The 27,292-nt window shown below is 34.0% G+C and overlaps 1 protein-coding gene across 10 annotated transcripts in view; it reads right to left on the reverse strand.

The window, feature by feature from the left end:
• Window positions 1-27,292, reverse strand: part of FBXW7 (F-box and WD repeat domain containing 7) — a 210,790-nt gene that overhangs the window by 19,726 nt on the left and 163,772 nt on the right. For 9 of the 10 annotated variants that reach the window (NM_001257948.2, XM_015139318.3, XM_078001492.1 and 6 more), the window contains 2 exon segments: window positions 5,326-5,467; window positions 8,416-8,498. In NM_001257948.2, the coding sequence (NP_001244877.1) occupies window positions 5,326-5,467; window positions 8,416-8,498 (225 nt within the window). 10 annotated transcript variants of the gene reach the window in all.

The raw sequence follows: 27,292 nt of genomic DNA on the forward strand, positions 1-27,292 counted from the left end.
GGGCCTCGCACAGAAAAGGTGCTTAATAAATATTTATTGAATAAATAAATGAGTCCCAAAAGAATCAGGAAATACTATCTCTAGATTAATGCTGTCATCTCAATTTTATCTCTAGAGAGTGTTTCTATTCTTTGTATTTGATGGTATCACTAGGACTTGCTTGCTGATTCTGGCTCCAAGAGTGGTTTCAAATTTTGTATATATACAATTAAGCAGCAAGGGACATATACATTAACATGAAACCCTTGCAGCTAATGACTACATGTGTGTATATGAAGTAACCTACAGCAACCATTAACGAAGAATAGTTGAGAGAGAACTGAATTGGGGATCAGGAAATAATTTTAGGAGATAACTGTCATAGGTTACAATTTAACCTCTTCAGGCCTTGGTTTATCTGCAAAAGCAAAGTGTTGGATAACTCTTTTAATTATTATTTTACTGCTACTTGAGAAGTGGTTCTCGGAAAAGAGGAAAAAAAAAAAAGTACTTCCTTTGGCCTTTCATGTAGTCTTGTTGGAACATATTGAAGGGGAGAGGAAAAACATCCCAGGTTCAGAAGTAAATTTTAATTTGAGGACAAAATTGCAAATGCAAATTTGAAAATTCCCCATGGAAGTGGTGTTTTATTTCAGGTAAATTAGAGCATAGAGGTAGTAGAGAAGAGTAGAAGGAGCACTGAACTGCAATCAAGAGCCTGGGCTTCACCAGGAAACTCACTGTAGAACCACATGGAAGTCTCTTAATGAGTCTGAGTCTCAGAGAACCCACCTACACAGTGAGAGGCTTGGTCCAGGCCAGTGGTTCCCAAATGCCGATCAAGGATAGCAAGAATTACTGAGTTCTAAGACCCAACAGCAGAGAGTCTGATTCAGTGGCTGAAGACATTTTATTTTTTAAACAAACAGCTCATCCAGTGTTGATGTAGATGATCCAAAGCAGCACTTGTGAACCACTGGTCTGGATGATCTTTAGTGTCCCAATTAGATAGACTGTTTTATGATCTTGGGTAGTACTGCACCTGAATTTCATGTGGTAAAGAATTCACTTCTCTAGCACCTCTAGCACATGGTTATCCAGGCTGTTTGAACAGTTCCAGGATTCAAGTAACTTATCTCCCATTCTACTGTGGGCCAGTTTTAATTGTTAAGTTTAACTTAATGCCAAAATCTGACTCAAAGAACATGATTCAGGTTTCACTTTCTAAGAAACCAAGAATGAGTCTTTTCCTACTTTTATACAAAAGTCATTAATATATTAAAAACAGACATCACATGTTCCCTTAGTCTTCTCTAGCTCCAATACATGACTTTCTTCAAGTCCTTCACACAAAACAAGGTTTTTAAATCACTGTGTCCCAAGTACAATTTCAAAGTAATAATAAATTCAATTTTTGGCACCATCCTGTGGGTTTTAATTTTTTGTTGAGTAGCAAATAAGATGTAAATAAAGTAGGTTTGAGAACATGTACAGTTTCTAAGTGTTCCCATGAAACCTAATTAAATCTTTCAATGGAGAAATTTTTCCTCCATTTTTAATATCAAAACACATGTATTTTATACTTACCATTTTAAAATATTTTTAGTATAACATCTTTTCAAAGTACATAAATAGCTTAATTCAAATATGCTTTAATTAAAATAATGCAAAGCTAATGACATCTGTGTAAGGTTAAAGTTCTTCCATATCACTTTATCTTTGATCCTCACACCAACACTGTGAAACCAGTGTTAACGGTCCCTTTTTAGATCGAGAAAATTTCTGAGGTCCACTAAGATTATTTCTTCACCAAGGGAAGAAACTAATATTTGTTGAGTCTCCAATATATTTCCAAGTATAACTTTAAGCAGATGTACATGTTTTCTCCCCTTTGACAACTTTTTAATGTTATGTGTTTTATAGAGTGTGAAAATAAAGGCAAGACTGGTTATATATTAATGAAGTTATTGTTTTTAAGAGACAATGTCAAAATTTGAACTAAGAAGTTGTCCTTCTAAGTCATTTGTGCTATTCTCAAGATGCTTCTGAATACAAATTTCAATATAAAATAATGTTCATGTAATTAGTCTGAAAATTTTAAGTGAAAAACCATTTATTAGCACTTGAATGATATAAACAAGCCAAACAAATGACCAACTCGCTTCCCTAAATTAATCTGAAGCATCAATCTGACTGCCATACAAAGTGGATCAATGGCTACTGAAAATTCAAATGGTATAAAATTTCTATTTTTTTTTGGTTTTTGTCTTTAATTTGCACTTCTATTTTCCAGTGGCATTCTGTTTCAGTCCTCTTTTATGCAAAATGGAATATCATTTGTTCACACTCAATTTATAAACAGAGTACAGACTACTCTGTCAGAATTGATGGAGCTGGACCAAAACAATGCTGTATCACTGCCTTAGGAGCAATAGCAGAACAGTAAGGGGACAAGCTCTCCCATACTGCTTATTATGCAACAGAAAAGTCATCATGAAATGCCCCCAAAGCATATTTGTAGAAATCATGCCAGTTTAATTATCCCTCAACTCTCTCACATAGGTCAACTCATGACTTCCCCACTTTATTATGAAATTATATCTCTACAAGTTAGACATTAAAGCACTGTAAGCCTTTAGGCAAGTGAATCATTTCTAGTTACTCTGGGACCAGCCCTGAAAATAAAGGGCAGTGTACAACAATGAGGCCTTGGGTGTGTCAGAGACAGACATGGTACTCAGAAGATGAAGGTCCTGATCTACCTGTCTAGTTGACCTTTTGTTGCTACAGATTTCTTTGCTACAGAATATTTATCTGAAAAAAAAAAAATTAAAATACTATACCTGCAGGGTAATTCCACATGCTATTCCTGTTAACTAAGAACAAGGTTTTTTCACTGTACCTACTTCTTTCACAGGACCAAAAGCTAGTCTAACATTCTTTAGCTTATTGAATAAAGTTTTTTTTTTTTTTAAATATTAACATTTCTGAAATTGGAATGCATCTAAAAAAATCTATGGTGTCTCAGATTTGATGAAATATAGTATGTGGTAACATTTGGACATTTCATTTAAAAAGCATGAACTAGCTAAACAAGCAAACGGTGTACAATGAACTCTCTAAAATATCCTGACTAAAATAAAGCTGAAATGCCTCTTCCTATGGATCAATATTAGAGAGTCCCCTTAAAATTGAGAAATATCCTAGATAGTAAGCAAAGAATATTCAAGTATTCCAAAACGTTGGAAAAAACGAGCCCTACCACAGAAAAAGTAAATCTTACTCTGAACTACCTTCTGATGAGAAATAAGCCTTTTCATACAAAATAAGCATTTTGGAGGTTTTTCTACAGTGATGATAAAACTATTGCTAATAGTGTAATTTTCAATCATGTATTTTCTTATAAAAATATTAAATCAGTGAAATCATGTGATATGAAATCAGAATGATATATGCTGTTCACACTATATGCATGTGCTAGCATGGCAACACACAACCATATTCCTACCTCTTTGGCTTAATCAGAGATGATAAAAATATTTAAATTTTTTTTAAGGCTATATAAGTGTCTGAGTTTTATTTTCACCTCTTATTGATGGAAAGATTTCCTTTTAAAAGGATGGGACAAAATTAAAAATTCAGAATTCTGAGGGCATGCATAGGAAAAAATAAAAATTAATTAACATTTTACAAACCATCATGAACCAGAGGCAAAATAACTCAGGGGGGTGGGGTAGGAATAATCCTTGGGGAAAAGGTAAGTTTAATCAACAAATGACTATGAAAATGAAAACTTAAAAAAATTCTTTGTAATTGCAGTGGCTTATAACATTTTAATAACAATAAAATATAATTTTCATTCCTCTAACCCAGATTCTTTAGTACCATTGACATTCTGGGCTGGATAATTCTTTGGCATGGAGATCGTCCTTTATATTCCCTCTACTTACTAGATACCAGCAGTGTCCTGTGCCCTCATCCCCTCAGTTACAAAAATGAAAAATGTCTTGAGACACTTTTGTCTCAACCAGGGGAAAAACTAATCCCTGTTGAGAGCAAGGCTCAAATCTTTCAGTTACCAACCAAAAAAAGGTTATCCTAGTTTTTCAGAAATCACCTGAAGGGTAGAAAATGATTTTAAAAATCCATTTAAAAGCAATAGTGCTCCAAGTTACTTTTCTAGCTACAGAAGAAAAAAATAGACACATTTATCTCATATTCATCTAGGTATTTAAAATATTAGGGTTTATAAAGTGAACACTTTAAAATCTGAAACACTAAAAGTCAAATAAAGTATCATCTTTATCAACCATTATTCCCTTATGCATTGATTAAATACCTAACCATTCATGCAGCCAGAGGTAGGCTAGTAGATTCATTTTACATTAGTATGGAGGCTAACATCATATCTTCACTTTACATAATTTATATTATTTATTTACAATGAATAACTGAGTGAGAACTTAATCCTTGCCATTTATTTTGCTAAACACTTGATTTATATGCATTATCTTACTGGAAGAAGAGATAAATCAATGTAATATCACTATCTTAGGTTATAAAATTCATAATATTCAGGGTTTGGTTGTAACCAATCTTCCCTGTAAATGTCCAAAAAATATAAATACTATTAAAATATAGTAATCAGGATTCAAGTACGGTAAGCCATATACAAGCATGGCACTGAAGAAAAGAAGCTGTATTAACTCTAGCTAGCATGGTTCTTAAATTACTCTTAAATGCCTAACTTACAAGCAATGCAGTTTAGAAAACTAGACAACCCAGAAATTCAAACAAAGGAGAAGAGGAAGGTCAGTCTTATTATTTAAAAAGCAATTTAAAAAAAATGTCAGTGCACAGTTACACAAATAAGTATTGGACTTCCTCAATTATGACACTCAAAAATTGAGTTCCCTTGTTTTTAACAGCATTTTAAAATTGAAATATACATCACATAACATTCACCATTTTAAAGTGTATACTTCAGTGCTTCCCAGTATATTCACTCTGTTGTGCAACCATCGCCACTATCCAATTCCAGAACATTCCATCACCCCAAAATGAAAATCTGTACTTACTGGCAGTTAGTCCTTCTCCTCCCCCCATTGCCAGGCAACCATTAATCTACTTTCTGTCTCTGTGGATTTGCCTATTCTGGACATTTTATATAAAGAGAATCAACATGTGGTCTTTTGTGTTTGGCTTCTTTCACTTGGCAGAATGATTTCAAGGTTCATCCATAGTATAGTATGTAAAAGTGCTTCCTTCTTTTTTTAATGGATGATTAATCCCTTATTTTGCAGCAATTAAGTGAGGCATCTCAAGTACTATGTTCAGATATGTCACCTGAAACATTTTCAGCCATTCCTGGAGGCCTGTAGGTGGCTGGACAGATGTAATTCGGCGTCGTTGTTGCCCTTGGCCATTGGCTGCTCTGAGGTCCCCAAAAGTTGTTGGTGTTGCTGAACATGGTACAAGCCCAGTGGTACTACAAAAAAAAAAAAAAAAAAAAAAAAGGAGAGGAAGGAAAAAAGGAAAAAAGCAAGAGTGAAAGCAAAAATAGATGCTTATTAATAATAGATTCTAGTACAAAGAATGATGATCTGGCATATTTCAATCATCAATTCAGTTAATTACATTTCTTCCCAGAGATCACAGGTAAACAAAACCTATTTGCGGTTCTTACAGTAAGTTTCCTCCCTCCTACGTAACACCTGCTATTATCGCAGAAATGCTAATTGCAACCAAATAACAGAATCTCCATGACAAAACTGCAAGTTGTTAATATATACAAATAATGTGAAAATATTTCCTTAGAACATACAAGTCCCACTTCTTCTATGACTGGTCTTCAGTGACATAAATAAAAGTTTAAATTTTCTTTATACAAAGGGTTGTGATACTTTATTAATGCTTTAAAAAACTCATACATAGAAATACTATGTTCAAATGTTTTGAATTTCAAGAATCACATTATTCCTTAAGTTTGCCCCAGATGCCTATAATATTTCCAATTTTTTTATTGCTATTTATAAAGCTTGGTCTGAATAGTTGACAGAACTCAGTCTTGATTAGAAATACATTTATTCAAAACAGGTATTAAGAACTTATATACAAAACTAAATAAGATCATCTAAACATTTTTATACAGTAATTTAAATTTTGAGATTTAACAGTCTCAAACAAACTTGAAATTCAATTCTGCCACCAGTAAAATGAGGATGACTAGATGATCTCTCTAAAATTGTCTAACTACCCTAAAAATGATCAATTAACAGCAGAAAGAATACAGATATATAACTATATTATGAATGTATTAAAGTTTCCTTTCTAATTTCTGCATGTAATTAAACTAAACTCAAGGTAATTATTGGGTATCCATTTTAAGGACCTTGGAAAAAAAGCAGCAGGAAGGTCTGTTTTAACGAAATTATATTTGAAAAGAAATTCTCACTCAATTCATTGAGCTATGTTGATTATTTTAAATTCAAAGAACACTTACAAATTGCATCATAACAGTTAACAATCAAACTCTGATAAATTACTAATGAAACAACTCCTCCAGCTTTTTTTCTATCCAGCATTATTTTGTTAAAAAATGTATCTCAATCACCAGATTTTACAGAAAAGTCTTCTTACCTACCCCCTTTAAATCCTCTAATAGTATAAATCGAAGACAATCTTTAACATTCAACAATTAAATCTATCTTTCAAATTTAAAGGTAAGTTCTATTTTCTTTTTCTCCAAAATAGGATGTGTTTATAACAAATTTTTGATGGAAAAATCACAGTTTTATCTTATTAGCAAATGTCAAAAATATGACAAAATATCAAATATATATCTTCCTAACCAAGAGTCTCCAAAAAAACATGGAAATAAATATGCTGTTTGGTCTAATTTTGCTTTAATAAAATTATGTATTAACAGGCTAAAAATAAAACCTGTGCCTTTTCAGTTGCTTTGTCAATATAAAAAGTGAGCAACAAAAAACAAATTTTACTAAAATGTGCTCCGTAATAAATATTCAGCACTCATTTATTCTAAGTCGCCTTAAAAACAAGTGAACAATGTAATACCTTTGTCCTTGTATCAGCCATATTAATCGAAGACTGATACATTTAAAAAATAGCATTAACAGTTTAACATTAAATGCAAATTTCTCATCCAAGAAATACTTTATCATGACTAGAAGGGAAAAGCAAAATGAAGTGAATAGTTTCACTTGTCTCTCTATCCCTCCACACCCTCTGGTGGAAGTGCCAAAACACAGTAAAACTGTCAAAAGGCAAAGACTAACAGGAAGGGGGACAGTTAACATAAAAAAAATCACACAGAAAAGCAGCTCCTGAATAAGAGATAGCTTCATTTTTCTCTTCTGTATTATCTCTTCACTTTTTGAATGTAAGACTATTCCAATTATTATGATTTTCAAATTTCATAAAAGAGCATTTGAAAGAAATATTTTTACAGCTGAAATAAAAACAAGCTATTTTTCTGTAAGAGACACAATCTGTAACAATGTTCAACAAAAATTGCATCTGAGCAATGTTAATTGTATTGCATCTTATAGAACAAAAATAACTAAATCGAAATATTTTGAGAGAAAGGAAGAAACGTCATAACCATAAAGTTCTTGTGGTTTCTACTGTTAAGTTTCAATCACTTATTTTAAAAACTGGCAATTATACTAAAAATTCTGTTTTAAAGACCAAAAAAAGCTCTAAGATACTTCTGTCATTTAAATTTTAAAATGCGACATTCCAAATGACATTCAAAGCCACTTTTAATTGGCTGGGCAACAGACATTGTGCTTAAGTTAGCCTAATTAGTGTGAGAGTGGGAAAAGTTTTATACTGATGTAAAATTCAAAAATGATGGAGACTGAAATAGAAAAAGATTACAATTATATTTAGTTGTTATGGAAACTATTCTACTGGTATGGAAATGTATGTGTTAAAAACTTAAGACCTACCAAGCCCATAAAAGAAAATTTCTAACATATTAATTTCATGAAATAAGATTTAGTTAGTAATTGTTTTATTTCACTGCTAATAAACGTATCTTCAAATTTCCATACATAAATGTCTACCCTAGAACAGCTGTTGCTATAGTAACAAGACACAGGGGCTCATATTCATATTTTATGGTTTACTTTTTAGAATTCCTTAAAAATTGTAATTTCAAATTTTTGTTCATAAGATAATTTCTGCTTATGTCATACTTCAAATGTAGTAGTAACAAAACATAAACTAAGGTGGTATTCCTCTTCGTATTTAAAATGATATAGTTCTCAATTTCTAGTAATCTCAAAATGTGTTAAACAGTCAACCGTACTAGTAACATTATTATTCTATAAGAATAAACTAAAACACTTTCAGAATAAACTCTAAAAAACTGAGAATCACGACATAATCAATCATTATATTTAATATTACCTTGTATATTCTGAGACTTTGCATGGTTTCTTTCCCAAAGAAAAAGAGCGGACCTCAGAACCATGGTCCAACTTTCTTTTCATCTATAAGGTAAAACAAACAAGATATGTTTTTTAAAAATCGTCTAAATCTTGAGTCAGCATGGTTAATATTTTAAATTCTTAACTTTTCATATGCCTACAACTGTAATTATATATATAAAATAAATGTTTCATAGTTTCTTCTATTTGTTCTACTTTGTTTTCCTCTGAATGGAATGGAAAGGTGAATTTTTCCCCCTAATATTTTATCCAGAAGAACAATGTGTGATGATTTGAAAACTGGTATTTTTTATATATATATATATATATATATATTCCTTGAGATAATACATCTTTCATGTTTTCCAATTTAATAACCAACATAGGGAAAAATCTCATGTTAATCCCCACAGAAAAGAATCATATTTAACGTGCCTTCCTCGTGAATCTTCATTTTTCTTTAAAAACATGTTTTTAATAAAGATAAACAAAATTCAAAATTGTAAAATCAGAAATAAGTATGAAAGTAACAAACTCAATTTTAAACACTCATACCATTATAAAAGGGTAAAGAGCAGTATAAATAATCTTGAATAGTGATAAAGCATAAAGCAATTAATATGGGCAATAAGGATAGTTTTAAAAAGTAAATCAATAATAAGAGAAATCTGGAGACAGTATAATAACGCTGAGGGAAAAAGTCATCAATTGATATATATATAGAATATAGCTCTATTGACAGATACTCAGGACAAAATATTCTAACTTGAAAAGCAACAACAGAAAGGTTTTAAAAGAATCAGTTATGCCTCTCTATAAGGTGTATCCAAAATCTACATTTTAAGGTGTTTCATTATGCCATGCTATACTATATATTCAGAATTGTATCTTGTCAACATCAATATTGAAATATTCTTATATGACTATATGTATATTTTAATACGAGAAAATAAAATCTAATAAGATTCAACTTTTTCCATTTCAACAACCCCTTTTTAAGATTTGTGTCCACTAACTAATCACTGTATTACTGCAAGTTATAGGAGGAAAAACACTCCAGAGTGATAGCGAGCTATCCTCATGTTTATAAGTAGGTAAAAATCCTTGCTTTGCAGCAGCCTTATTTTCCTACCTCTTGCCTTACATGGGAACATCACAACATAGCATGATACAATATAAATACTAAAGAGACTAAAAATGTTTTAGAGCCACACGGAATAATAAAGACCATGTTTTTGTCATCACGAAGGGTTTTCTAAAATACTGGGATGATTTTACGATACTAGGGGCTAGAGGTGAGGGTACAACAAGCTCATCTACAATTTATACCTTAGTTCATGACATACCTACTGGAAAGAAATGGAATTGGTCTGGCTGGTTTCTTCCCTTCAGAAGTTTCTGTACTGATTACATTGTTTTAAAGTGATTCCTCTCAGAAACCATTATTTTCTTTCTCCAAATAATTTTATTAAAAAGCAAACATAAATATAAAAGCTGAAGTATATAGGCAGCCACGTGTTTCCATGTGTCTAATTTATAGATACACATATATACACATACATGCAAATGAATCCATCAGGAAGGTCAGTCAGTACAGACTACGTTACAATCTAGTTTTCTGATAACTTCCTCAAATTCTTATCTTCATAATTAGGAGAAACTTCGATATTTATTCTGATTAAGTTTGTAATACTGGTTTTCAGAACTTCCCAGGATACCTTGTAAAAAACATTGGTGCAAATACCATTTGCCACTAAAAGCAAACTTTATTTCCATCTTAGAAATCCTTCAATGAATAAACATGCCCAAAATGTGTATCAAGGAAACCAATGAGAAAGGATTTTATTTTACAAATATTTCATAAAGGAAAGCACCTTCTGTATGACTATAGAAGTCTTTTAAATACTGTTCTGTTTACTGAAAATACTGACTTCAGAACCAAAAATTAATTCTGCAATTTTTGAGGGGTACGGAAAGTAAACATGATCTCTTTAAATATAAATCCCAAATAGTCTCATGATTCTATACTTTTAAAGAGTCAACTAATGAAAAAAGAAAAACTATATATAAGGTATAGAAAAATTGAAGGCAAAAGGTTCACTAAAAGCCAACTAAGGATAGAGTATTTCCAGGTCAGCATTTAACGGAGCCACATTTCTAAAGTCTGAATATATTTTCAGTGAAAAATTCTCAGATTAAAATATACATTTAATCTTAAAGCTTTTTCCAGCTCACAGTTTTTCCATTATTTGCTTACATTCATGATATAAAACAGAATACCAGACATCCAGCCACCCACCAAAATTAGAGGATACTGCAGCCATCTCTGATGATACAGATTTTCCTTCTCAGGCAGGCATACACACACAATCACACAGCATAGGAAGAAAACAGATTACTTACTTTGTAAAAAATCATTTTTAATGTGCCGTAGAAACCCATATTTTCTGTATTTTTCCCCTTCAGTGATTCTGTGCCCCCGTGTGTCCGGCTGCTTGGCAGTCTCTGACAATATAAACCTTTTTCAGGTAGGTATGTCACAGATTCTAATGTGGACATGCTCAGGCACGTCAGAAAAGGAAGATTAGGGAGCAGAACCGGCAACAAAACTCCACAGTAAAGGCAAATGCAGCTCAGTATCAAACCGCTTCTCGGGACACACATACATACATGCAGCTTGACTGAGAAGAACTCGAGGGAATAATGAGAGAGAACGGAGAAGATTATTGGAGGAGACTATGCCCTGTCAAAGCCTTGACTGAACAGATTCCTCCCTCAGCAGCAGAGGGATCAGATTACATCTTCCCTTGAACACAGAATGGTGCAGTCCAGGATTCAGCAATGCAGACTGCACATCAATTATATGGTGATCCGCTCCAGGGAACCCGTAAGCACACAACGCACTGAACAGAGGGAGGATGTGGGCAGCAAATGAGACCGCCCCACACGACAGCCCCCTCTCCCCTTTCAAACTTTCAGGAGGTTATTTTTGTATTTTGTAAAACCTGCATTTTTGAAGAGTTTTAAATAGCAAGGAACATTTCCACAAATAAATCTTTTCAGAAACATTGTGAAAATAGGATATATTTTCATATGGTCCCCCTCAACAGAGGCAAAGCATGCTATTTTCACTAACTGTCATCCTACCGTAGTCCTGGCACAGACTAATCAGATTTTTCAAGTAGCTTCGATGGTACAAAACAGGCAATCCCAAAGAGAGAAATTAATAATTCTTTGGGGTTGACTGACAATAAAGTAAACTGGTTTGGAGCCAACAGCATTTGCAGAAATTATGTAATCTAACTTATATTTCAACCTGCATATTTTGGTATTGATTTAATAAAAACATCCTCTATGCTTTTCCAATTCAATCCTTTAAAACATAGTAATTTTCAGGAAAATGGCCACACGCTTCATCAATTTTTACTAAACATGAGAATGTCTTTTTAAGATTAACAAACTAGTACTACCTAAGTGTGTAAAGTTTGGCCGAAAGGTTATTTTCTCCCCAAAAGAGCAAACACTGGGCTCGCTGGAGAGGCTTACTTTTATTTGCTAATTTAATCTGGAGTAAACAGGAGGCACTGGACTTCTGTCCCCAAAATTATTTTGACAATCTATATTGCTTATCATTAAAAAGGCATTTTACATAATAAAGGTGCCACAGTTTGCCAGAAGGCAACATTTTTCCTGGAATGACTACTACATAAATCTAGATATTTCATCTTGCAACTTCCTTCACAACTAGCTTCAGGGACAATTATAAGATTCCTTGAACTAGAAAAGCCCATTATTAAGGGTCTAGTTAATTTACTCCTATCCTTCCCATTAGTGTTCTTTATTACAAGTAAATTGTGTGCCTATAGTTACCACTATTCGATGCAAGTTTCTCCAGAAAAACAAAACAACGATTTGGACTTACTAATATTTTAATACTCTCTGCTATGGTGGTAAATGGCATTCTTTAGTAAAATGGTTCTAAATACTGCATAAAGTAGTATCATAATTTTAAAAACAAAAATGTTTACCTTTATAACTAAGACATTATGTCAATGCAACATCTTTTACTTTAAAACATAAATGAAAATAAGATAATGTAAAATTTTATGAAGATGTACATCTTGAGTCTTCTAGAAATTATATTCTACTGTCTACTTATCTTTTTTAAAAAAATCTCCTACCTGGCTCTTAAACTAATTCTTACCCTCAGGAACAATATGTATATGTACTCAGTAGAAGTTAGTTATCTAAATAATCTTACTTCGAAGGGAAGCAAAAAAAACAAAAAATCTAATTGTTAGGAATGGACCCATAAACCCTTTTGTTAGAAGTTCTGAGGACTCAAGATTTAGGAAAGGGGGAAAAAAGGTGATTTTCCTCAATGTTCTGGACTATCAGAACACCTGAAATTTCATTCAGAATTTGTCAGCGGTAACAAGCTTTTCATAAGACAGGTGTAATACTAGTGCTATAACAGTATATACTTTGGCTTCAACTGAAATCATGTCCTATTTCTAGTTGAACTAACTTTTTCAAGTTAAGTCTACTCAGTTAAGAAGAGACCAACTTTAATGAAGTAGGGGATACTGTCTCAAAACCTAAAGAAATACCTCTTAACTTTGTATATTCAAAGGACATGCTCCCATGATTATATGTCTCCTACTTAGGGCTGTGAGTTACAGGAAAACCTGTTCCCCACAAATATTGTTTATATGGGGGTACTGTCCTGTAGATTCATGTTTTATTACCAGGTTTGTATGCTTCAAACATCGAAATGATATACAAAAAAGTCTACACTGAGAAGTCTTTCTACTACCACATATCCTCCATCTACCATGGTTCCCACTTGGGAAAGATTTTTATTAATTTGTTTATCCTTTAAGTGAGAAATGCATATGTTTATAAGTACTAATGAAGACCTTGTCTTCCCAAGTATTTAAACAATTCTCCCTAATATCTTATGATGTTAATTTGAACTGTGAAGAACTTGTCAAACAAAGCTAGTCAACTGAGCCTCTAACTGAATTTCAAATTAACAGAATAAAAATGACTTTCAACATTCTCTGACGTACTATCAAGGAAAACTGTGATCTATTGTATTACTGTCATCATAGTCTATATATGAACAAAGCAAATAAAATCATTCTCACATTTCTATTTACACCACTCTTGGCTAAAATATAGTTTGAAACTTTATTCACATTTAAGTTTTTAGTAATATAATATTTAAAAATCTTTGTTGGTTTGTGTATTTATCTTATCTCTGTGACAATAAACATTTTAAACTTTAGATCAGTCTATTATCTCTGTTAAATAAGTTTCTTTTAAGTATTTCATGCCTTATACTAAAATATTAAGTAGTAAGTTCACTGGGAAGAAGGCCAACCAAATAACTAAGAAACCAAATAGCTAAGTTAGTCAACCAAACAGCTAAGAAAATGCTTGTTTGTCATCTGTATTTTTAGAATTACTATTTCACTATATTAAATATATTTTCATTACAATAAAGTAAATTTTCATGTAATTTCAGCTAGGCAATCATTTCTCCCATTCTACAAAAAATTAATTCTTGTGTTGACTGACAACCTAGAAGCATTATTGAAATTCCATTAGCAAAGGGAATGACCAAGAATAAGGTCCTGGAATAAAATCCATCTGCTAACTCAGACCCAATGCTCATCTCATCACAACTCCACTGTGCTAGGTGTAGAAGTGGAACTAGTGTGCTAGCATAGAAGTCAGCAGTAACGAGGAAAAAAACCAGCACAAATATATGATGATGTCTTTGCCTCTGGGGAATGATGCCATAGAACCATTAACCTGTGAGCTCCTACTAGAGAAATGGCTCTCTCTGAGCAAATAATTGGGATGACTTAAGTTTTTAGAAGGGCCAGTTGTGGTTGTGAGCAGAAACAAAAAATAATGTACATACAGTGAGAAAAATATAAACAAATGGTCTTAAGTGAATCATTTATCTTCAGAGAAATACTTATCTTTGTACATAATGTCAACATAAAGGATGAAGTAGTTAATAGAGTACTTTACCTCACCTTGACTCTCAAGAGTTCATTATTTCCATCTTATATATAGTTCTTCTATTAACGCAGTTATCATAGTTCACTGTCATTATTTTTATACATCTTTCTCCCCTATCTCCTCCCTAAATATTCACATCTTATTCAATTTTATTTCTAGGGCATCCAGAAAATGTCACAAAACAAATAATTAATATTTTTGAATTGGCCATACAAGCAAATATCAGAAACCACAGCATTATTTTTCTAAAGAATAAACATACATTACAATCAATATTAAAAAGCTTAACTCAACTAAAAAGTTTATAATTAGTGGAAAATACTATGAATACTATTAGTTCTTTTCATTACCTTGCGAACATTTAAAAATACACTTCCATTTTATAACAGCAGGAGAATGTGTTTATATTCCTATGTCAGTGATTTTATTATTATCATGACAACACTCTGTACTCTGGAAAGGACTAGGAAACCACCACAGTTAGCTGTCTTGCCCTAAGCACAGAATTTAGATTACAGACAGTTCAAAATTACAGACAGTTCAAAATTTCAACATCAATGAAAGGAATGCCAACCATGTTGAGACTGAAATACTTTTTGAAATTTCACTAACTCACTGTCATTAACTTTCTGGGATGTGAGTGCTTATTAAAAGGTTTGCTTATTAAAACTGGCAAACTAATAAACCTGTTCTATACAGATATCAACTGAAATAGTATATATGCCCAGCATTTACATTTTCAATAACACAAATAGGTGGCAGTATTGACCAATAAGCAATTTTCCACATTTATTCATTCAGTAAGCATTTGTTTAGCACCTATTTTGTGTTGGGCACAGAATATTATATACAGTAATTAAGACTTTGTTCTTACTCCATTGGAAATATAGTCAATTAACACAAGAGCATAGTGTAATGTAATATACACAAACATCTGACTGTTAGAACTCATACTGAAACTAGTTCTGAAAAATTTTTGAGAACATGTAAAATAAAACAAGATAAGCCAGCTTTAGTTCAAAACTACCATCTAAGTAAACAAATACTATGACACTAGTGCCTTAGAAAACAATCCCAAACACTAAACATTGTAATAGATAATCTTACTTAAACTTATTTTTTGGGGGGAAGGGGATGTTTACAGTAATATATATAATCCCAACCTCTGTAAATCAAGCTGCAAATCAAAATATTACAGCTGACTGCTTTTAAATAAATTTTAATATAAGTATGATTACAGAAGTAGTACTTTTTTTTTTTAAGACAGAGTCTTACTCGGTTGCCCAGGCTAGACTGCAGTGGCGCAATCTCGGCTCATCGCAACCTCCACTTCCTGGGTTCAAGAGATTCTGACTCACCCTCCCGAGTAGCTGGGATTACAGTTGTGCGCCACCATGCCCCACTAATTTTTCTATTTTTAGTAGAGATGGGGTTTCACCATGTTGGCCAGGCTAGTCTTGAACTCCTGGCTTCAAATAATCCGCCCGCCTCAGCCTCCCAAGGTGCTGGGATTACAGGGGTACGCCACTGTGCCTGGCCAGAAGTTTTAAATCTTGAAGTGTAAGCTATTTAAAACTCTCCTAACAAAGATGCAGCCTCTGATGATTTGACACAAATCAACTGCAGTATTAGTTCAAACAGTGAAAGTTTTTTCATTCCTTCAGATCAGGTCACATTAGTCATCTGATGGACACGTGCACAAATGTATCTACAAATATATAAATATACATACATACAGAATTTGTACCCAATAATGCAAGTTAAGAGTTCTATTTATGCCAGCCACAGAATAATATGGGGGTTTTATTTGTTCCTCTAAAATTTATATTGTTACACAGCTGTCAGACTAATACTAAGTCAACATCCTCTACTTTTTCATAGACACCCAGCATCAGTGCAATAATTTGACAACAAAGTTAGCAAGTCACCGTGGAGTTTACTGATTTATCCAGAAAGCAATGAATCTTTCATACTTAAAATCCAAAATAAACTACCAATAAGCATTTGGAATTCGTAAGTTTCCTCTCAAAATTTCGTTGTGAATTTCTTATAGTAATACTTTCAGTAAAGTAAGACAGATATCATGGAAAAAAAGTAAAGTAAGTGTGACTTCAAGAAAAATGAAATCACAAATATGAGCCAGGAAAGAATTTAACATGGAGAAAGAATAAAATCAAATTTCCCTCAATATAAGGCCTAAACCCTATTCACTCTTCTGTTTTCTTTACACAAATCCATATTTATTGCTGCTGTTTGTGATTTTCAAATATATTTGCCTGACTTGAGAATAATTTTCCAAAGGTGTAATATATTAATCTTGTACTCATTTCAAGAACTGTTTAAAATTCTGGGATTAATTTCCCAAATTAGTGATTAGTCATAATAAAAAATTTTGAGAAGAGAGTTGAAGACTAAAAAAAAAGGTATAGCTACTGAATCAGCAAAAAACATTAAAAGCAGGAAGCCATAGAGTGATTTTGGATGTCATCTAATTCCTCTTTGTTTGTGGAATGAACACAAGCAATGGAACCAGAGAAACCTGGATTTAAGCACAAGTTTTGCCACTATCACAGTGTAATGTCAGGTGCTTGACCTTTATCAGTCTCAGTTTTCTCTTTTTATAAAAGAGTAGTGATATGCACCTACCTTACCCACCTAAACTACAGAGTCACTGTGAGGACACAGAAGATGCCTAGCACATAAGAGATACCCTAGAAATGGTAGGTGTATTTAACAGGTAAGAAAAGTAGGTACAGAATTAAGAGTCTTGCTCAGGCTTATATAGCTAGCTATATTTAGAACCTTGGTCTCTGGTCCCAAGATCAATAATTCTTACTGATTTCCATTAGATATGTGGTAGCTCAAGTTAAGTTAAAACACGAGACATTGCTAAAGAAGAAAAAAGTGTTACATTTTGCAAATAAGCATGTTTGTAAACTGCAACTAAATTTGATTATTCAGTTTATTGAATCATTATTTTAGGTCCATGTAACTATGCTTCTACTACATCTGGGAAATCTGAGGCAAAGGCCTGGTGACGGGGGAAAGGTGACAGAAACTGAGAGAAAATTTTAGGTTAAAAAAACAATCAATTAAGAAATAAGTCACCTAGGCCGGGCGCGGTGGCTCAAGCCTGTAATCCCAGCACTTTGGGAGGCCGAGACGGGCGGATCACAAGGTCAGGAGATCGAGACCATCCTGGCTAACACAGTGAAACCCCGTCTCTACTAAAAAATACAAAAAAACTAGCCGGGCGAGGTGGCGGGCGCCTGTAGTCCCAGCTACTCGGGAGACTGAGGCAGGAGAATGGCGTAAACCCGGGAGGCAGAGCTTGCAGTGAGCTGAGATCCGGCCACTGCACTCCAGCCTGGGCGACAGAGCGAGACTCCGTCTCAAAAAAAAAAAAAAACAACAAATAAGTCACCTCCTATGTCCCAATATCTGTGAAATGCTACCAAGGGCAAACAAAAGCATTATAATTACCTTCCTCCCACAAGATACTTAAAATCCAGGTGACAAGATAAGAAACGAGCCTGGGTGTGGTGGCTCACACCTGTAATCCCAGAGCTTTGGGAGGCTGCGGCAGGAGGATCATTTGAGGCTATGAGTTCAAGACCAGCCTGGGCAATATAGCAAGACCCCATTTCTACAAATAATGAAAAAAGATTACCTGGGCATGGTGATGTGCACCTGTAGCCCTAGCTACTTGAGAGGCTGGGGCAGGACGATCATTTGAGCCCTGGAGTTTGAGGTTGCAGTGAGCTATGATTATAGCACTCTACTCCAGCCTGGGTGATAAGGCAAGACTCTGTCTCAAAAACAAACAAACAAAAACTACCAAAAACAAAACAAAACAACAACAAAAACCATGAAAACAGGTGAGGCAGGAGAATCGCTTGAACCCGGAAGGTGGAGGTTGCAGTGAGCTGAGATCGTGCCGTTGCACTCCAGCCTGGGCAAAAAGAGCAAAACTCTGTCTCAAAAAACAAAAAAACCCCACAAAGACAAGAAACAAATAGAAAGCAATACTGGACTACATATCAATTGCCAAACTGGGTGGAGTGGGTCAGAAAATGGAGAAGTTATTTAAATAGTCTGAGAGTTCATAAATGACACGGTCTTGCTTCTGTGTTTAAAAAACAGAAGTTTGGTAAGTGTTGAGAGGGAAGAAGGAAATTATCACCTGTGGACCTGAGATGTAAATGGAAATATGACTATTATTAACTTGCAGGATTAATAGCATCTATTAGACTTCTAGTCACTGGTCTTACAAGGTTCATTAGGGGATAACCCATGTGATGCTATTTCTCCTAATTGAAACATTTAATACTAGAGTTAAAATGTTATTTAACTTATTGTTAAATTTCTTCAAAATACTTCCTGTCATGGCTCATCATTCCATTTTAGGGCATTATGTGTCTTTCTGCACTAGGAGAACTTTACTGTGTGGGTGTGAAGACTGTTGACTTTTTATCTGAGTTACAAACACTGACAAACAAGGGGACTTTCTGTTTGAGCAGGCATTCAAACTAGAAATCATACATACAAGCAAGTTGTGCTCCTGAATATATGGGGTAGGGAAATAGTGAAGAAAACATTCATTGAAACTGTATATTCCCAGAAAAAGTTCATGAAAAAACAATCCAAAAAGTTACTCGGGGCAATAGGTGAGTACACAACTCACCGATTCTTACCAACACGTGGCTGAAAGAACCTCTCCTATTCAAAAAGGTATGGCTCACTAAGAAAATTTTCATCTTGTTCTACCCCAGCCCTTTCTCCCCACACCTCTACTGTCTGGCCCCCAGACTCAAAGCCTCCTTTCTAAAGAACAGACTTCAGTATAGAGCATTTGAAGTCTCAGAAACTGCTCATCATGTATAGAGCTAGGTGACTATAGAAGGGTGACTGTAAAACTAGAAGGTAAGTGAGATTCGATAACACAATATAAGGTACAGCCCTTTTGAAAAAAGCATACATTTTATGTGCGTGCGCACTGTGTATGCTTAGAGTAAAGCCTAGAAAAATATATTAAAACATATTAAATATATAAAAATATATTAAAATGTCAGCCAACATTTGGCTGGCAGATACAGAAAGTCCAGATTCATACTTACTGAACTTTTTAAAATACAGGCATCCCTTCTCATCAAGCATCTTACTAATTTTCCAGAAGAATTCACAATGATAAGGCACAACTTGAACCAATCTTTTAAAACTCTAATTATGAATCAAAGTCTGTGAATTCAAACTGATTTCACTAATTGGAAAATATTTATTGAGTACCTATTTTGTTTTGGTGCTAGGCCAGTGAGAAACAAAAATAACACTGGGTTCTTGCTCTAGAAAGTGTGCCTCATGGTGATCTTTCATCAATTCTTTGCTTTTATGTAGCTTGCTTGCTCTTTAAGTATTCAAGTGTTTGACATGGCTGTCAAGTGAATAGGGAAGAACACAGTAATCAGGTGCCCACTACATTTTAAAAAGAGGATTCTATTCATTTTTAAAACATTAATTTACATTTTAAAGCTATTCCTATATACATATATATACTTCAACAAATTGCATTATTTGCTTTAAAAAAACATCAAGAATTCTATGACTAGTAAATACTTACATGATTTCCTACCTGTTTAGGAGATTCCAAAAGACTTTGAAGGTTCAGTAAATATTTTCAAGACAACTTAACTTGAAAAGGTATCTAATGTATACTTCTTTTATGTGCAGTGAACTGTAAGACTGAGAGAAGCACTCTGCTATCTTCTCAACATTCTTCTCATAGAAATATTTTATTTACAGATTTACTTTCTTAAAATTCATTTTAGCACATGATTTAAAAAATATTTACCTATAAATACTTGAGACCTCTAAATGTTTGAAAACTAACTTTTGCCAGGCATGGTGGCTCACACCTGTAATCTCAGCATTCTGGGAGGCCGAGGCAGGTGGACCCCTTGAGGTCAGGAGTTTGAGACCATCGTGGCCAACACAGTGAAACCCCGACTCTACTAAAAATACAAAACTTAGCCAGGTATGGTGGTGCACACCTGTAATCCCAGCTACTCGGGAGGCTGAAGCAGGAGAATTGCTTGAACTCGGGAGGTGGAGGTTGCAGTGAGCCGAGATTGCACCACTGCAATCCAGCCTGGGCGACAGAGCTAGACCCCATCTCAAAAAAAAAGAACAGAACTGAACAGAAAAAAAGAAAAAAGAAAAAAAAAGAAAAGGACAAGAAAAGAAAAAAGAAAGTTTGTCACATTTAATATATGATTCTAAAAACTCCTTTATGTGGAATGAATATCGTTAGTTTCCCACCAGTTGCATGAAGGCAGAGTATGTAATGATGGAATGATGCCTACTAAACAAATATGAATTATAACTAAAATTAGGAACTGCTCTGGATCGGAACAAGTGCATATAGCTGTGGTCTGTTAAGAACTGCGACATGGTAAACTGAGATCACTTTTTAAAGCTAAATCTTAGGTTCCTTAAAATCTAAGTTTATGACTTGATGTATGTTCATAATTACACAATATGAAAAAATTCTATGAGGAATAGTCTAAATCTACCAAAAGAATATAAATTCAAAGCTAGCAAAAGGATGCTGAACTTTAGTGTATTCTTAAAATTTCAATATCTTTTAGTTCATGAGATAAAGACACACACATTCCTTTCTTCATTTTAAACCTTTGCTTTAAAGTTATTCCATCAACAGACAACACAGCATATTAAAAAAGAACTTAGGGCCGGGTGCAGTGGCTCATGCCTATAATCCCATAACTTTGGGAGGCCAAGGCACGTGGATCACAAGGTCAGGAGTTCAAGATCGGCCTGGCCAAGATGATAAAACCCCATCTCTACTAAAAATACAAAAAAAATTAGCCAGGCATGGTGGTGGGCGCCTGTAATCTCAGCTACTTGGGAGGCTGAGGCAGAGAATTGCTCAAACCCAGGAGGCAGAGGATGCAGTGAGCCGAGATCGTGCCCACTGCACTGCAGCCTGGACGACAGAGCAAAGCTCTGTCTCAAAAAAAAAAACCAAAAAACAACTTGGAATAGTTTTCAAGAGAAGTTAAATGAAGACATGTTAATCATCACGATCACAACATAAACAGCAAAGATTAAAATTAAGTGATATTTTCTAAGATATTTTTAGTCATCTGACTTTTATTAAACCATTGCAATAAACAGATTTTGTTAGACTAAGATGTAACTTACCCCCTACCAATCCATTTATTTCAAACACTTCAACTTTGTGAGATTCACAATATCTGTGTATTATATATAGTAGCACAGAAAAAGCTAGTGACTGAGAGCAATTCATGTGAGCCTCTAACTCCAAATTCCATTATATTATCAATCTCATCCAAATGAATCCTGAGTCATATAATGATTCTCCATTTTCTAAACAATAAAACAAGAGGAAGAAAAAATTAAGCAGTGATTCCAATGTTATATTTTTAGATCTAGATCTACCACATTTTAGAAATATTTGTCCAGGGTTACTAAAAGCCAAGCACTAAGCAAAAAAGATGCAAAAATTGAGCAAGATGTAGTATCTATCCCGAAAGCACTCCCAACTCAGGAGGGAAGGACAGGCAAGTCAATAAAAAATGACAAATCCATTTGACTAATAAGTGAAACTGTTTAATTTGTACGACAGTATGTACAACTAGAAAGAGGAAGAGATAATATTTTCAAGAAATGCACATGGCAATATTTTAAACCAAACGTATAAAGGAAAAATAAACACTAGATTTTAAACTGACCTGAATGCTCTTTCAGTGTCCACTATCAAAGATGCTGCAAACTTTATTCCAGTTTGTATAAGCAACTCCTTTTCAAAAAGATGTTTTCTTAAGAATACAATGTATACAGGGAAGGAAACTCACTATATGTCAGGCACTCTTCCTAGGTGTTTTTCTTACATTAACTCAATGAAATGGGTTAACAACTTTCTGCAGAAGGTACTATTATTGTCTCTATTTTACGGATGAGGAAAGAGGCACACAGTTTTAAGTGACCCCCAAGGTCACTTAAGGTAGATGCGATTTGAACCTAAGGAAGTCTTGGTCTTCAGTTTACAAAAAAATAAAAATAGAGTTCTCTATATACAAAGCAAGAAATACTGGCAGTTTAAATATCTCTAAGATGTTTTCTTAGCTATTTCAGTATGCAAATGTGTGATGTGCATATGAAATCCACACTAGAGCCACTGCAGACTCACAGAAAGAAGAGACAGACTATGCAGCTAATTGTGTACTGTGATACACTTTATTTCTGGGAATTCACCAGGAGCAGCTTGACGACAAGTTAATATACTACTGTCAGTGGCTCCATTTGGTTAAGAACTGCTCTCATAATCTGTGACATTATAGTGACGCCAGGCAGTCATCAGTGGGCATACTGGAAGAAACACAAGACATGGGTTTTACTTCCTTTTCCCAAACCCTCTCAGGACTTCTGTATCTTACTCTCCTTCTCATGTCCTATGCTTTATTTTCCTAAAATAGGAAATAATGAAACAGAGCTGAAAACACAAACATCAAAGGATCTCCAATGGACTGTGCTTTCAAGAAAGCTACTAGGTTTTTTCCCCCTTACCAAAATGATTTGAACTCTATGGAAAACTGACAAAAGTTATGTATCATAACATTTATGAAAGAAACTGCTTCAAATGCTCTTTGTTGATTACTCCAACCCAAATACACTTAACAAGGGACTATGACTTCTTCATTGAAAATTCTTTTAGTACACAGCCTTAAAATACTTGACTTACTGAGTAGTAACATATTCACAGGATTTTCCATCTGAATATATAGAGCACATGCTTTTTAATATGTGGCTATCGTTTGGGCCCTGTTTCTTAACTTCATTACATAAGGCCTTTTTAAGAGCCAATCCATCTTTAATAATTGTCCACTTGATCCATGTGTGGTTATCATTCCTAGCAGTGAACATCTGTATTGATACATACGTATCTCTGTGATTCTATCCTATACTTTATTGTCTCAAGTATCTCTACAATTATATTCTACCTAGGATACATAATTATAACAAATGCAGATTTATATGGTTATCTTAGTCTGCCACAGACACTCTCATTCATTCAATATAATAGTCATTTAGTTGCCTAACATAAGCTAAACTAAGTCTTATGTCTGTCTCATGGCTGGAGTTCACAGCACAGTGGGCAAGATAATGAGACAAAACAAAGCAAAACTGCAACTATGGTAAATGCTGCAGTGTTCAAAGAGTGTTAAGAATGTTAAGGTTTTTCACCTAGTCTGTAGGTTCAGAGAAGGCATCTTCTCTCTGAATAAATGACTGAGCTAGGTTTGGGGCAGGGAGGGGTAACCACCTATAGCTAGAGGTAGTATGGCAGGTGTAAGATGAGGCTGAAGAAGTAGACAAGGGAGAGATTACCTAAGACCTCAAAGGATTTTGGGTTTTACCATAAGAGTAATGAAAAGCTAATGCTGGATATTAGTTAAGAAAAAGACATAATCAGATGTATTTCTTGAAAAAAATCATTCAGAGTGTAATGTTGAAAATAGATAGAATGGCAGTGATTTGAGAGTAGATGTGGAGAGACTGTGTGAGGAAGTTATTCCGCAAGACCAGGCAAGAGATAATGATGGCTTTGATTAGCTAGGTAGAAACAGAGATGCATAGGAGTGGGTGGTTAAGAGACATTTAGGACATCAAACTGATAGGGTGACCCACACAAATGGGTCATGCATGGCAAGTAAAAAAGAGGAAGGTATCAAAGATAACACCTATTTTCTCACTTGTGCAACTGGATAACAATGACTATGTTAGTTGGTTATTTTTGTTTTCTGGGGACCAGGGGTGAGGAGGATCTTGAGATATCTTGGAGATAACCAGGTATCCAAATCTCATGCTCCAACTGGTTCTGGCCCAGAAGAAAGGTCTGGGTTGGAAATGAAAATATGTGAATTATCTGTATATAGGCTATCTCTGATTTCCCAGTGCTTGAAGCCAACACCTTGTTACAGTGTGAGCACATTAAATATGTGTCTATCTTCTCCAATAGACTGTAAGTTCTATGAGGGCAGTATTTTGATTCTGTTTTGATTCTTGTTGTATCTCAGCTCCTCACATAGTTTCTGCATAGAGTAGGGTACCAACAAAAAATATTTATATGAGATAATTAGCAACTTAAGACATACTCTGATCAACAATGGTAGAACTACAGAAATAATAGAAAATTGTTAATTTTCAACACAATTTTAAAAACACAATTTTCTTATTTTCTAAATAAGAAATGATGTAGGTGAACAATACATTTTACAGGTTTCTCATTTTATAATTATATTGTATATTGTTTATAATACTTAATATATTCCCCCCCTCAGGGAAAAGTCATAAAAGTATTTCTAGATATTTATCAGTTATACAGTCCAAATACAAATTAAATTGGAAGAAAATAACTTTGATGTGCAATAAAAATGCAACTTTACAGTTTAGAACTTCTGTACCTTTAAAATGCCCAACAGAATCTAAACTTTCACTATTAAAAGGAATACACAGTTTTAGTAATGTTTGTTAAAGTACACCACTTCCCACAGATCTCATTAAAATCATTTTATTTATTCATAGTTATTAACTTCACAGGCAATATTTTGTACCTCCATTTTACTGACAAGAAATCTGAAGCATGAGTTTCTGAGTTACCAAAAGTGTTGTAACTTATATTAGCTTTAAAAACTAAATGCAAATCAAAACCACAATGAGATACCATCCCACACCAGTTAGAATGGCGATCATTAAAACGTCAGGAAACAACAGGTGCTGGAGAGGATGTGGAGAAACAGGAATGCTTTTACACTGTTGGTAGGACTGTAAACTAGTTCAACCATTTTGGAAGACAATGTGGCGATTCCTCAAGGATCTAGAACTAGAAATACCATTTGACCCAGCAATCCCATTACTGGGTATATACACAATGGATTATAAATCATGCTACAATAAAGACACATGCAAACGTATGTTTATTGCGGCATTATTCACAATAGCAAAGACTTGGAACCAACCCAAATGTCCATCAATGATAGACTGGATTAAGAAAACGTGGCAAATGTACACCATGGAATACTATGCAGCCATAAAAAGGATGAGTTCATGTCCTTTGAAGGGACATGGATGAAGCTGGAAACCATCATTCTGAGCAAACTATCGCAAGGACAGAAAACGAAACACCGCATGTTCTCACTTATAGGTGGGAATTGAACAATGAGATCACTTGGACACAGGACGGGGAACATCACACACTGGGGCCTGTCGTGGGGTGGGGGTATGGGGGAAGGATAGCATTAGGAGAAATACCTAATGTAAATGACAAGTTAATGGGTGCAGCAAACCAACATGGCACATGTATACATATGTAACAAACCTGCACGTTGTACACGTGTACCCTAGAACTTTAAAGTATTAAAAAAAAACTAGCTATACTTGTATATATTTCATATATATTATATATATTCACATTTTAATCTTTATGAAAAGAACAAGTTCTATTTCCTTTAAAATTAAATTGAATACTACCTATGTTACACGAAATTGCCTAGCTTTATTTTGCTTCAGTTGCTTTTCATTAGCATCTCCCATTGAGAGAGGATGTATCAAGAAACACTATAGTTAATAAAAAAGGGCCAAAAAGACTAAGATCCTACTAAAATACTTTAATAAAAATGACAGTTATTTTAATTATACTTCATTCACTTTGGTTTTGTGAATATGCAAAATATGCAAGAAATATTTTTAACAATAGAAACATTTCTGGGCATACCATTCACTTCTAACCTTGAATGCAGATAAAACACTCCTCGACTTAATATTCAACATAGTCAACACTAATTCAACATAGTCAACACTATACATATCGATATCTAAATCTTTAGTTTTCACTTTCTAATGAATATTCTAATATATGGAAACTGAAGAATGTTATTACCATTTTCACAAAGCATCTACACTTTTGTATATAGATGTAGACATTTTAAGTAAATATATTTAAGACTACAACAACACGAGTTGATGAACGATACCAGGTCACAGTATTAACGCTTTTAAAATTATACTAAAGAAAAAACATACTAATATAACATAAACAAGAAAAAAACTGGTAAGATTTTTTTTGGAGGAGGTATGGTTTGCTATTTATTACTTTTTTTGGTAAGAGTCGATCAATATTCTAAAAAGGTCTACAAAAAAGCTGAACAACCTCTCAAGCTCTAAATTCATGGCACTGACCTTAGACTTTCTCAGAATGATTTTTAATGCACTCTGTTATTAGTAAAACCTGTTCAAACACATGCCCCATCTGCCAGCACCCCATCTGCAAGAGAGCTTCTTATTCTTGTAGACATTACAACTTCTGCCTGCTTCCTTCTCTTCTCTACATACCAGCTGTATGGTAATGAGCATGAGCAGCTGAAAAATACTGCATGATAACAAAGCTAATATGAAAACAGCAGAACAGCACTTCCCTTCAATGAAGCAGTTGTAGCATGAACATAGCTGGTAAGCTATTAAATAGAGGTAGGGGGTTGTTAGAATTTTATTTCTATGTGTGCGGGATGCCTGTGTGTGTGGATGCATGCATGTGTGTGTGAAATATGGAATTTCTGTATAACACAGAAATAACAAGAACCAAGAGAAGCACAGGGTACTAAAGAAAGGTCTAATTTTCCAAGTACTTTTGTTAAAATTCGTGAATCAGTTCTTTAAATGTTTTAAGTCTCAATTCTTATGTAGTAATAATATATCAGGTACCATTTTGACAAGATAGTTTTCAA

The sequence above is a fragment of the Macaca mulatta genome, chromosome 5, assembly GCF_049350105.2.
Source record: "Macaca mulatta isolate MMU2019108-1 chromosome 5, T2T-MMU8v2.0, whole genome shotgun sequence".
In the NCBI taxonomy this organism is placed as follows: domain Eukaryota; kingdom Metazoa; phylum Chordata; class Mammalia; order Primates; family Cercopithecidae; genus Macaca; species Macaca mulatta.